Genomic DNA, 12,923 nt, shown 5'->3' with positions numbered 1-12,923 from the left:
TAATAGCCTTAATACTACCACTTCCAAACTTCTGAATGCTTGCCTTTGCCACCCTCATATTATATGATCTCCTTGTTGTAATTATAGTATTCATAGTATATACGATATCCACATTTTACCTGGCATTAGAAATTTTACATTAAATTGGTATAATAAATGTCTCAAATTTTGTCCCTACTTCTATGCAAGAAACCAAGAAGAAAAGGTAAAATTGGAGAGATTATACCCATTGTCAGAATTATGGGTCAAAAACCACATATACTGGATTTACTGTTACAAGAGCCGCTTTTAGTGACTAATCCATTGGTATAGATTTTTGATACAAGATCAAAATAAGAGTCAGAAGAATATTTGTCAGCCAGATCCTTGGCTGTTGTAATTAATTTCCAATAACCTCCTATAAAATAAGCTGGTCTATATGAACTCTACAGATCTATCCTAAATTAGTTTCCGTGTTATTTGACACTGAGATGTGAAGATAAGCTGCTGGGTTTCACACAGCATTGAAACTGAGAAAAACGGACAAAAATTCAGGAGAGAAACAAAGATGCTTTCAACACCTCCCTGAACATTCCCTCCTGTAAATAAAAGTGCTTTGTTTTAGTGCCAAGCAATACCAAAACTGTGGACCCTTTGTGGATTCCTTGGTGTACATTAACAATACAGACAACTGCTTAAGTTTCTGTTATTAAAATACTTCAAAACTTGTTTCTGGGGTTTCTTTCCCCTCATACAACTGAAGAGAGCTTGCTCCTTTCTACCTATGTAGGTAAACTCTTTTCGCTTTACCATCTGGGAAATTCAAAAGTCCTCCAACTACTTTTTTTTGATCTACAAGAACCACTTGGAGCAACCACCAATCTGACCAGTGAATGTGTTTACTTAAACCCTTCTGGGTTTTGTGATACTCTCATCTACAGATATGATTCCCACAGCCATCATTAAAAACTCATAGCCTGAAAACTTTCAAAATTTCCTAAGCCACCTAACACAGTGACCTGGATTTCTTCTGTACCTGTTTTGTTACTACCAGTTTCACCCACTCCTTGTGATGGAGAGGAAGGAAGAGAAAGAGCCTGTTTGGTTGGATAAGCTGCACACTGGAACCTCATTTGAATGTCATTACGCCCTGAGATCCAAAATTTCAGTCTGAGCCATAGCAATCATAACAACTCCAGAATATGTAAAGTTTTGAGAAAAAAAGTATCTGAGCAACATCTTTTGAAGAACATCTTCAAATACAACTGGGACAACCCCATCTCTGGAAGTGTTCCAAGACCAGGTTGGATGGGGCTTTGAGCAACCTAGTCTCGTGGAAAGTGTCCCTGCCCATGGCAGGGGCGTTGGAACTATATAATCTGTAATATCCCTTCCATTCCAAACCATTCTACAATTCACAACAGCTATATAATACTGTGCACTGGTAAATGCTTAGTGAAGTAGCATATTCAAGTTTGACATGCATTGTTCTAGTCACAAAGAGTTATAATGAGTGAAAAACTAAAAACTGTCTTAGAAGAAGAAAAAAGTGTTTGATGTTAGCACTCTGCTTAGCAACAACTCCAGTAAAAGAGACAGGGCAAAGAAAAAAAAGCCTCAACCCCACTGACACATCTAGTCATCCTAGGTACAGACACCCTCCTCACCTTCACCAGATGAGTACCAAAACCACTAATTGCCCTCTCAGAAAACTCCTCCCTTTATCAGTAGTCCCTTGCTCTAGTATACCCAATAGGAAACAAGAAACTCTCTCCAAATACTTTAAAGAAACACAAGAATATCCTGCTATTCTGTTATTCCCCTCTTGCAGAGGAGGTTGTAACTGAGAATGGTAGCAAGCTCTTCTACTTTTGACCATCATATTTAGCCCATTTCTAAAGGTATATGCACATCAGTTGTTGAAAGCCCAGTTTGTTGGGTGGCTTATTTAATTGCTTAGGTGAGACTAGTGTATATTTATTTAATGCAGTTAACTGGTCACGTAAACAAGATAGCATTTGCCTTCTTTATGTACAGATGAATTTATATTCATTATGAGTACTGGCACAGAATAAAACAATATTCTATGAGCAGGAAATCCAGTCTTTTCTTTTTTCCTGGTCTGCTGAAGCATGAAGGTAGAGATCTAGGGTGTGTAAACAGTTTACTACTGATTATGAAGATGTAACTTCATTAAACATCCTGGATATTTTGACAGGGAACATGTTTCATACTGTAGCAGGTCAATATGTTGACTTAAGTATCCCAACCTTGCTGTAGTAAGTTACCACTGATTTCAGTCCAAAAATCAAATCCAGATAACACTTCATAAAGGAACTCTTCGTTTCTTTATTTTATAATACTAAATGAGTGAGGATCTAATATATTTGGTGCTAAACAAAAGTGGAAATAAAGGCTGAACTGAAATAAATTGGGAAAAAAAGGACACAATTCAATTCAGCAACACCTATATGGAATTTTGCATTATACTCTCCTTTTATGGAAATATTTTTATATTTATAATAGCAGGGTAGGATTTTGATAAGAACGCAAGGGAATTATGCATCCAGCTGCCATCATAATTTACAATTAGGACACCTTCCTGACTTTGTCTCCTTCCCCTGCTTCAGCAGAAATGACAATCAGTATAGACTGCTGAACTGAAACTTATCAGACATGCAGAAGATAATACTGTCCCATTTTATGCAAAGAAAGTCCTTTCTGCACCTCTATACATCCTAGTATGGATATTTGTTTGTTTGTTTGTTCCTTCTCCTGTGGCTCCCCAGCCCCAAGTATATCTCCCAGGTGCCTCTTGCTAAACCCCCCACTGAGCAGCAGCTCTCATTCCATTTCTTACGATGAAGATTTTTGGATCCATCAGCTATCTTCGTTCTTGTAAACTGGCAGGATGCTGAAGATGTAGATGAACTGAAGACAAGTACCATGGACCAAGTGCCGGACTGTGCATCATTTTTGCCAAACCTAGCAGTTTTAAAACAATGGCTCACTGACTTTGAACATATTTGTCAATCTTTTACCATATTAAAGTGAGGTCTATTGACATTGGAAAAAGACAGAAATCTGTCCAGAGCAACTCATCCTACCTATCTCTGATGCCAAGCTAAAAAAGAAGGATAAAGTGACGTGAAGTAGGAATACTGTCTGTGTTTATTGTTGTGTACATTCATTCCTGCTTTTAAAATGGAAAAAAAGTACAACAAACATTTACTGGCAAGCCTTATAGGCCTGATTCATTGCCTGTTTCTCTAATTTGTAGTCCATATAACTCCATGGATGTGAATGGAATTAACACAGGAATGATACGAAACACTATGATCGTGGTTGCAGGCCATAATCAATCTAAAATTTTTTTTCTCCTACAAAGCTTGTGTAGGGCTGACTGTCTGAAATAATTTCTGGTATTTTCTATGAGAAGCCAAAATCAGATTATGCAGAGAATGAAGAAGTAGATTTCAAGGTTTAAGCCCTTCTCTAATAAATGTAGGATATAGTCTAGGTGAAGCTGGCTTGATGTTCCTCAGATAGGTGCCTAATGCTTGTCAGTGCCACACAGAAGGGTTTCCATGGCATACGCTCACTGTGACCATGTGATAGTGCAGGACCCTTCAAGGTTATCAGTCCATTCTTTTTACAAGAAGGTTAGCTGCCCAAGAGGCACAGAAGGACTTCCTAATGCTGGGTCCCCACATATGAAATGTTCCACACCTCCTCAGACTTCAGAAATTAGTGGGGTTTTTTGTCAAGGAGCTGCCAGGCATCAGTTACAGTATTGAAAAACTTAGAATAGGTACTTGCATGCCATCTGCATAACTGTAAAGCAACACCAAATTAAATTTGTTCCAGGACTTGTTATTTGTGGAGGAGGAGCTGTGTTTTATTTGCAATCATGTAATATTTCTTTAATAGACTGAACCTTAACAAAATGTACGTACGTATATGTATATACTCCTCCCAAAATGCAAATACCATTGGCTAGTTTCTGAGGAAGGAAGACCATCTTCTGTTTACCTGTTCATTTGCTAAAATCCCCTAAACCGCACCTTTCTAGACTCTCTGAATCAATCTGGGACTGAAGCCAAAGTTACCTGCTATATAAGACTGACGGAGCACAGGTGAACTAGTCCTCCTGACCAACTTTAGACCCAACATCCTTGTGCCAGACTCCACTCAAGATGGGGTTTGGCAGGGGGATACGGGTACCAGAATGGGCTTTCCTGTTAGCAGTTTGCTGTCTCCATCAGATAGGTAAGAAGTTCTCTTTTTCTTTGGGAAAAGAAAAGATACTCTGTTTAGATCTAGTAGCATATTTTAAACAGCTATACTCATTTTATTGTTTCACTTAACAGATGGTTGCATTTAAATGAGATGTCTTTATTTTTTTTTTCCAATTTTCATTAAATATTTAATATCTGTCTATTGACTGGACTGATTTAATTTAATATTGCCTCAAACTACTACATAGAACTACATTTGGAAGGTAGCCTTGAAGATCAAATCAAAAATCATGTCTTAAAATGACAGTTTTTCAGTATCACTTATGCCTTACAAAAGCATTTTATTCCTGTTGCATTTTGTATTACAATTGATTATGAACATTATGGTTTTTATGAGATTTAAAACACTACATTTCCCAGTTGCCAGATCAGACCTCTGGTCAATCTTTTCCAGTATCTTGTCACCTACCAGGGGCTAATACCAGATTCCTCAAGATTTCTTGTAACTTCTTTTGCAAAAGAGACTAGAAGGGAATATTCATGTGGCAATAATTTTCAGTAACTAAGTGCACATTGATGATACCCTATGTAAAATATTTCTATAAACTACTGATACTGAGTGTGAACAAGACTGGGAGATTTATCTAACATGCAGTCCATCGTTTCGTATGTGTTTTTCTTCTTCTGTCAATATTGTACCCATCAGGGCTGGTCTTGGCAGTTTTTATTAATATGAGTAACCATATTAAGCCAATGGGACCACTTAAATTGAAATTACTTGCATGACCACAAGCTTGCTAAGTCAGTCCCATTCATGTACAGAAATTACTGCCCTGCTGGCTAACATTTTTAAATCTTCAGATTACCTATGTAAATTTATCTTACATGTAATTTTCAAAGTGCTGAAAAGCACACATATAATTTTAAGCTACTTTATAGTTTGTGAAATAAACACTAAAATACTTGCAAGTTGATTTAAGAACAAAATACAACAATCACTTAAAGTGTAGGCTTACGTTTAGAGTTACACAATGTCAGTCGAAAGCATCTTCAGATATTCATTGAACAAGAAAGTTATTTGTACTGTGCAAGGCTAATCTGATAAATTGCTTTGAAAAATTAGTAGTGGTTAGACAGTGTCCAGCAAACTTCTCTTTATTCAAATCACACTCTGTGGAAAATATTTTCAGATGTCCTAAGTAACTAAAGAATATTGGCCCAATCCCATGCCATCTCCACAAATATAAAGCCTGACTTTATATTTTGGGTCAAATAATAACTTTTATAAATTTCTTGTAATGATAATTGCGTATGTGGATTGGCAGCTGGATATAGACTTAGCAAGGTGCCTCCAGAAATATTATTAATAATTAGGTCAGTTCCCAAATTATGAAATAGTAAATTATCTTGACCATTCTTACAACCGAGGGAGACACTTATTTTTATAATGGTCAACAGTGTGGCATTGTGCAATTGCTAAATAAACCAATGCAGCTAGAATTTCCTTGGGAATGATATATTTGCTAAGTAAACAAAAGCCCCTGCTGTTTCCTTGAGAAAAATTAACAGACCAAAATACATGCATATACTATTTTGCTCTGTTACAAAGGTTCTCATGCTAGAATAAACATTCTATGATTCTGTGCATGCTGGGATTCCTATAGATGTGTTGGGTTAGAGCAATAAGACTTACAGAGGCATTTGTCTCACATGATCAGTATCAGTTTTTCTCACCTGATCAGTATCAGTTATAATCATAAGAATGCATTTACCTAATGATGTTATCTGTGATTCTGAAAGACTACCAGGAAATGGAAAATAGTTAAACTCTGTCCTAAGTTCCTTCTTTGTACATCCCTAGTGGTCACACATAAAGTTAAATGAGAAAGAAGTAAAAGCTGCAGACTGCAGCAACTTCTAGATGTGGTGAGGCTGCCCAGAACCTTTTCCTCCAAAGCAGGAGTCTCTTGGGGACATCTTTGGGAATAGGGGCTTGAATCCCTTCAGACAGGTGTCCTTCAGCTCTGGGATCAAGTACTTAATCTGCTTACATTGTAGGCACAGCAGGAAGTTACATTAGAAAAATAATAAAATAAAAAAGGTGCTCCTGATCTGGTTATTTTTAAGGCAAAGGTAGTTGTCCAGCTTTCATGGAGGCATCTGGGCTGAGGGTCTAAGTGGAGGAAATGCTCAGCAAGGAGTGTAAGCACCAAAGGGGACTGCGGTTTATGGCACACCTCTGACTTCACTATTTCCCCCTCTCCCACCAGTGTGGCTCCCTCTTCAGTGAGATGGGTGTTATGGATCCAGTTCTGACTCAGTGAACTCTTCCCACCTAATGTATAAGGACAAAGGGGTTTTAACTTAGGACTAAATTACCCAGGCAGTTCCTCTTTGACTGAGAAATTCTCCAGGCACCTGGAGTGCTCATTCACATAAACCTGATCAGGATTCAGATATTAGTAATTTCATCACATAAGTCCTTTGAGGATTTAGACTTGGCTGGTTATAGGTACATGCTAGTCAACAAGTTCCAAGCATGGTTACCACATGCTGACAGGATTCAGTCCTTCACAAAATATATTTGTAGCCATTTTTCTTTTACAGGAAAGGCCTACCATATTTACGTATAAAAGACAAGAGCTTAGAGCACCAAGCTATGAGCTCAGGGTCGGTCTTTTTCTAGGCGTGAAAGTGCTCAGGTCAATGTTTGTCATCTCTCAGAAGTCTTTACCAATACTTCCAATGGTATTGCTGGGCCATGTGTGGAAAGTAATTAAAAACTTATGGAGTCATGATAGAGAGAAGGAGAACTCATCTGGAAGACAACTCATGTAGTTGATCCAGTAGCTATTTAACTGGAGGTACAAAAATAATCCTTGAAGTAAGGCAGAAGAATAGGACAGTTTTCACGTAGCCGAGTGCCCTAAAGGTATGGTCATATGCTGATGGCCTATTTTTCCTCCTTTGTCAGTGTCTCACTGATTTCAGCACTGTGTCTCCACTCCAGATGGGGTAGCAAGAACCCTCGGTTAAATAGACTTCCAGTAGGAGGCTTAAAGTTTTCTGCAGAGAAGATGTGAGTTTGAACCATTTCAGAGTGAGAAAAGGGGTAGAACAGGAAACATGGTTCTTTTGGTTACTTCTCCTGGGTTACTGCTCAGGCTACGGCCCTTGTATTATCACTCGGAGGTACCGTCGTGTGTCCAGATGTAAAGCAAATCTAGATCCCTGATTGAGGCTTTAGATTTGCTCCAGAAGAAAAGGCCCTGTGCTTAGCCACTAAAGAAACTGACATTACTGGAACAAGCCCTAAGCATCCTGTTTCTCTTAACCAGTTCTTTGCCTTTTCTTATTATTACCAAGCTACTGCACAGCAATTTTAATAAATGACTTTTACAGTCACAATCTTACATTTTGTGAATTCTTCCTGTAATTGTTTCATATATTAGTGAGACTTAGTGCAGCAGTGAAATAAGGGCTGTGATCCAGTCATTAGGATCTCTTGGTTTTTAGGGGAAAACTAAAATCTCTTGTTTTAAGGGAAAAAAAGAAAGCAGATATACATGAAATGTATTTGGTTTTCAAACTCTGTGTATTTGTAATAGAAAGTCTCTTTCTATAATTACGTTTTACCTTTTTTGGGGGCCTGTTTCATTTTTTCTGATGTGATAAAGGACTCTCCCCTTTGTCTTACAGAGATGTATCTGGGTTCTTTGATCCTATCTAAATGCTTTGCTTTAGAAATTCAGATACAGGACATTGTACTTAATATGCTTTTTACGATTTCTTCACAGGAGCCCAGATTAAAATCCAACAGGAATTAGGAATTAACTACACAGGGGTTGTTCAGCAGACTCAAAACAGTATGTTCATTTATTCTGTGTATTTATTTGTATTTATTTGCTACCTCCCTACTAAACAATAAAAATGCCTAAAACGCCTCCTTAGCGTATTGCTGGTAATGTTAAATAAAGATAAATGTGTATTAACAAGCCTCTCTCTATAAAGGAATAGTAATATCTTTATTAGATACCAATTACTAAACACACACAGTATGGTTATATTTGAAGAATAATAGGTAACTAAGAAGACAGATATGTGTTTGTAGAGGCTTTATGCCTCTATGCGCATGAATACATATATATAAAATCAAAGTGGAATATACATGCATTATGTTTGGTTTCTTACAAACAAGGAAATGAAAGCACTATGTCAAGCTGCAAAGTCAGTGGCTGATGATAGGAAATCAAAATGGTAACCTAACTTCATGGACTTTTGTCATGTAATCATTTGTGATCATCCTGTACAACAGATTTGTGATCATTTCTAAGAATTTTCAGCCCCTTAACAGAAAAATATTAAACAGAGAGCAAGGGGGATAATTAAAGTTTTTATTCCCTCTTTAGAAAGAGGAGGTGTAATGAGATGGCAACTATGCTTTTGTACCAGTAACAGGCTAATTTAATACAGCTTCACCCTTCGTGTTGTTCGATGTGTCTGAAGCACTCCAATATGCAGAGCTGTGAATTTCTGCCTCTCCTAATACAATACAGAGTTTCATAAAAGGGTCAAAACTAAAAGGTAGAAAAATGCAGATCATCACAGTTGAAAGCAACTTCTTATGATTTAACTACCCTGATTTTGAATTTTAGTATGCACTTTTAACCTGATCCATAGCCTCTGTAAAACAAAACAGGTTTAACATTGTTTCATTGGATCCAGCATTACTTACTTTCTAGTCCTTTCTAGGTCAACTTTTGGTGCAAATTTTGGTATTGCTATACTAGTTTTTGTTTTCTTTCTTACTTTTTTCTAGCTTCCGCTACAGTTTCATCTAATGTCAACATCATCCAGCCAATGCTGACAAATCTAGTAATAACACGTAAGTAAAGGAAATTAAATGTATGCAATGTTTTCTAATTTAGGGGACGTAGACAGAGGAATTTAACACAAATAGGGAAAGGCACTGGTAAAGGAAGTCATGGATTATTAAGAGGAGAAAGAGGGTGGTTAAGCAACTAACATAGAACTGTTATCTTAACTGAAATGCGGACAACTAGTAAGAACTCTAGCTGAACATAACTATAACCATTTTTATGGGTATATGAGTAACAGATATGAGTGACAAATAATACACAGTTTTATAATGGATAGGTGGACAGAAAATAACAAAGGAAGGCAGGCAGGCAAAAACTATTCAATGACAAAATCAAGCCTTGGACAAGTTGATTTTCACCATGTTAAGGCTGGGAATTTTAAGTCATCTTTTTACAGCCAGTTTTAATTCACAGCTTCCAATCCTGCTCACAATGGCCGCGTGTGCAGCACATGGGGCAACTTCCACTTCAAGACGTTTGATGGAGACATATTCACCTTCCCTGGGCTCTGTAATTATGTTTTTGCATCCCATTGCAACGCTCCCTACGAGGATTTCAACATCCAGATTAGGCGCATGGTGGTGGGAAATTCTCCAACAATCAACCGTATCACCATGAAACTTGAAGGTGTAGCTGCTGAACTAACAAAGGATGTTGTCATGATCAACAGCAACAAGTAAGGTTTTATAACACTTGTTTGGTAACCACAGACCTTTGTTTTTTCAAACTTGCCAAGTACTTTTGTGTATTTGGGGGAAAAACGATGTGTTCTTCAATAAATCTGACAATTTTACCAACATAAATACTGAATAAGTTGCTATTAATTCCTTTCACAGTAAATTAATTCTTCCCTTAAAGATTACCTCAAAAATAAAATTTGGATGAAAAATCCTAACGGTCGGATCCAAATTCAGATCCATATTAGATGGTGTTGGACCATCTTATCTTTTAATCACTTCCCTTTCCACATAACTGTATTATTTTAGAATCCCTACAGATACCACAAGCCATTTTTTTTCTCTTTATCAAACGTCTGGAGCAGACAATACCCAGCATTCTTTCTGCCTTTTCCCAGAGTTCAACTGCCATACAGCCAATCTGGAATTATGATAGAGAAGAGCAGCATTTATGTGAAAGTTGTCAGCAAAGTGGGTATTGTGTTAATGTGGAATGAAGATGACAGCATCCTGGTAAGAACTGCTCCTGGACCTGTACACACCTTCAGAGACCAGACCTAATCTTTGATTAGGCCAGGTCCTATCTGTTTAGGGGGTTACCGTTGCCTTCCTATCTCATATTGTTGAGCAATTCTTTCTTAACAGAGATAGGTTTGCATCCAGGTAGTCCTAAAGAAAATCACATGGATTTACTTCTAGTGGATAGCAGACATCTGCTTAAAATAGGGTGAAAAATCACTTTCATTATATTGTTAAAATATTGTCATTGTCATAGGGCCTACTTATCCCTTCAAATATAATTTTCTGGCAGAATTTCACTCTCTTACGACTTTATCTTTGCTGTGGATTTGATTTTCTTTCTGAAAAACGGATAGAGAGAAAGAGGCCAAGAGCAATATAGATATTGCAGTGAAAACTCAAGTCTGCATCGATAGCATCAATAGCTTGGACTCTGCATTGTAAATCAACTCCAAGCCAACTCCTCATTCTATCCCCCAGGTTTGAATTAGATTGCTAAATGAAATTACACAGATCTGATGAATAGTATTTACAGGCAGCAGGTGCAGGTGCTTTCAGTGACCTTGAATATATTTTAGAATGTTTATACTAACTTCTGTCAACTTACTGTCCATCATTTTAGCTGGAATTGAATGAGAAATACGCCAATCAGACCTGTGGACTTTGTGGGGACTTCAATGGCTTGCCAATTTACAATGAGTTCTATTCAAACAGTGAGTTTTTTAAATAATAAAAATTGGTTTCTGGAGTCTCCAACATGCTTATTTTTGACTCTTTTAACTCTAACATCATCAGCCTTCCTCTTTCCTATCCTGTTAAATGATTACCCAGAAGACATGATTCACTCTCTATTGAAAAATTTGTATTACAGAGATCGGATAATGTGATTTAATACTTTAGGTATAAATATAGTACTGGTGCTAACAACTGGTTGCACATTTCTTGTATGCCAGGTTTTATTTACCTAATCAGCTAATCCCATAAAAATGAGCCAGATTTTTAGTAATAATATAAATATAAAAATATATTCAATAAAACAAAAAGTAATTGTATTGCCTAGTCAGTACATTTATTGTTTCAGTTCTATCTTAAAATAGGTATACCCACATTTGCCTGCTGAATTGCATAGTCTTTGTAAGATCTTATCTTCATCATTCTTTTTTCCTAAACCTTGTCTCACAGCACTCTCCATTGTCCAAATCCCTGTTTGGATTCTTTTCTCTCTTCCCTGCATGGGCTCAACATAATCTTAAAACAGTTTGTTATTTTTCTGGTAAAAATCTTAGTTTGCATCTAGATGTAATAGGCTGAGAATCGTTTTCTAATGTTTACCTTTTCCGGGGTGCTGTGCAACGTAAAGTGAGACAGTGCTTCCTGTGGAATGGATAATCATCAAATTTAAAGACTTAAGGGAACTAGATGGCTTGGCCAGTCTTGAGGAGAATTCTTGAGAGGAGAAGATAACAGGCTGATGCATTGAACTAAAACCCCCAACTTTCATTATTAAAATTTTTTTGTACAGATATTAAGATGACAGCCTTGCAGTTTGGGAATATGCAGAAAATGGATGGCCCAACAGAACACTGTGAAGACTCTACATCTACCCCGACAGCTAATTGCACTGATAATTCTGTAAGGATCTTTTGACTATTCCTTTATTTTTCTTTCAAATTTATCTATACCCTTCTACATATTTAGATGGGTCAACAGGAAAAGCCCTTGGGCAACAGCAACTTAAAGAGGCACATAAGATTCTAACAAAGAATAATTATACAAAGTAACAACACAAAAAAAATTGCTTCTTTCTATTTTCTGGAAGCTGTTTAATTATTTTTTTTTTCTCCTAAGGATGACATATGCCAGAAAACATTGACTAGCTCTGCATTTGCAGAGTGTAATATCCTAGTTGATGTTAGAGAATACATTATGGCTTGCCAAGAAGACTTGTGCCGCTCTGAAGAGTCTAAAAATGCCTCATGTATCTGTGACACCTTTGCTGAATACTCCCGGCAGTGTACTCATGCTGGTGGGAGTCCCCTGAACTGGAGAACCTCAATACTGTGTCGTAAGTATCACTGGAGATAGCCTTGCTTTATGCTCAGTAACTAACAAACTACAAGCTCTCAAATGATGGTGAGGATGCATGAGAAATTACAGGCCATTAAAGATTCTATTCTCCAGAGGGTTCTGATGTACAAGTTCCAGCATGAAGACTTCAGCAACAGAGCTAAGGGTTTTATTGCAAACTGGATTAAACACTATCAAAAGCTTAGATAGATACTCTAATCAAGAGTCAAAGTGTTATTTAGTGAACTGGGACAATAAAGGCAGTGAAGCAGAAAGGAGGAGAAAGACGGCGGCATGCTCACCTGTATTCTTGTTTCTCTCCTTTTCTCATGGTGGCTACAGCATTTATTCTCAATTATTAACTGATTGGATCTTCACAGGTGTTTGGCTAATTAAGTACTTATTTGTCTCCTGTTGCTTGGTAGTGAGGAGTTTGCACCACTGTAATCTTCATAGAGATTTGCACCGAATTAAACACATACTAGATTATGGGGTGTAGCTGTTAATAGTCATCAGCATTTGCTCCAAAACAAAGCCCCATGAGGTACATTTAACCTTCCAAT

General features: G+C 37.2%; 1 protein-coding gene across 1 annotated transcript in view; it reads left to right on the top strand.

Moving 5' to 3' along the window:
• Positions 1 to 4,175: 4,175 nt before the first annotated feature.
• Positions 4,176 to 12,923, top strand: part of LOC134514222 (mucin-2-like) — a 41,243-nt gene continuing 32,495 nt past the window's right edge. The window contains exons 1-7 of the mRNA XM_063331706.1: positions 4,176 to 4,248; positions 9,037 to 9,102; positions 9,512 to 9,773; positions 10,173 to 10,287; positions 10,916 to 11,006; positions 11,816 to 11,925; positions 12,142 to 12,358. Coding sequence (XP_063187776.1) covers positions 4,176 to 4,248; positions 9,037 to 9,102; positions 9,512 to 9,773; positions 10,173 to 10,287; positions 10,916 to 11,006; positions 11,816 to 11,925; positions 12,142 to 12,358 — 934 coding nt within the window. The remainder of the gene's footprint in view (positions 4,249 to 9,036; positions 9,103 to 9,511; positions 9,774 to 10,172; positions 10,288 to 10,915; positions 11,007 to 11,815; positions 11,926 to 12,141; positions 12,359 to 12,923) is intronic.

Source organism: Chroicocephalus ridibundus, chromosome 4 (assembly GCF_963924245.1).
Source record: "Chroicocephalus ridibundus chromosome 4, bChrRid1.1, whole genome shotgun sequence".
In the NCBI taxonomy this organism is placed as follows: Eukaryota; Metazoa; Chordata; class Aves; order Charadriiformes; family Laridae; genus Chroicocephalus; species Chroicocephalus ridibundus.
Note: the sequence above shows the minus strand (reverse complement) of the source record. Positions and strands in the feature narration are given on the sequence as shown.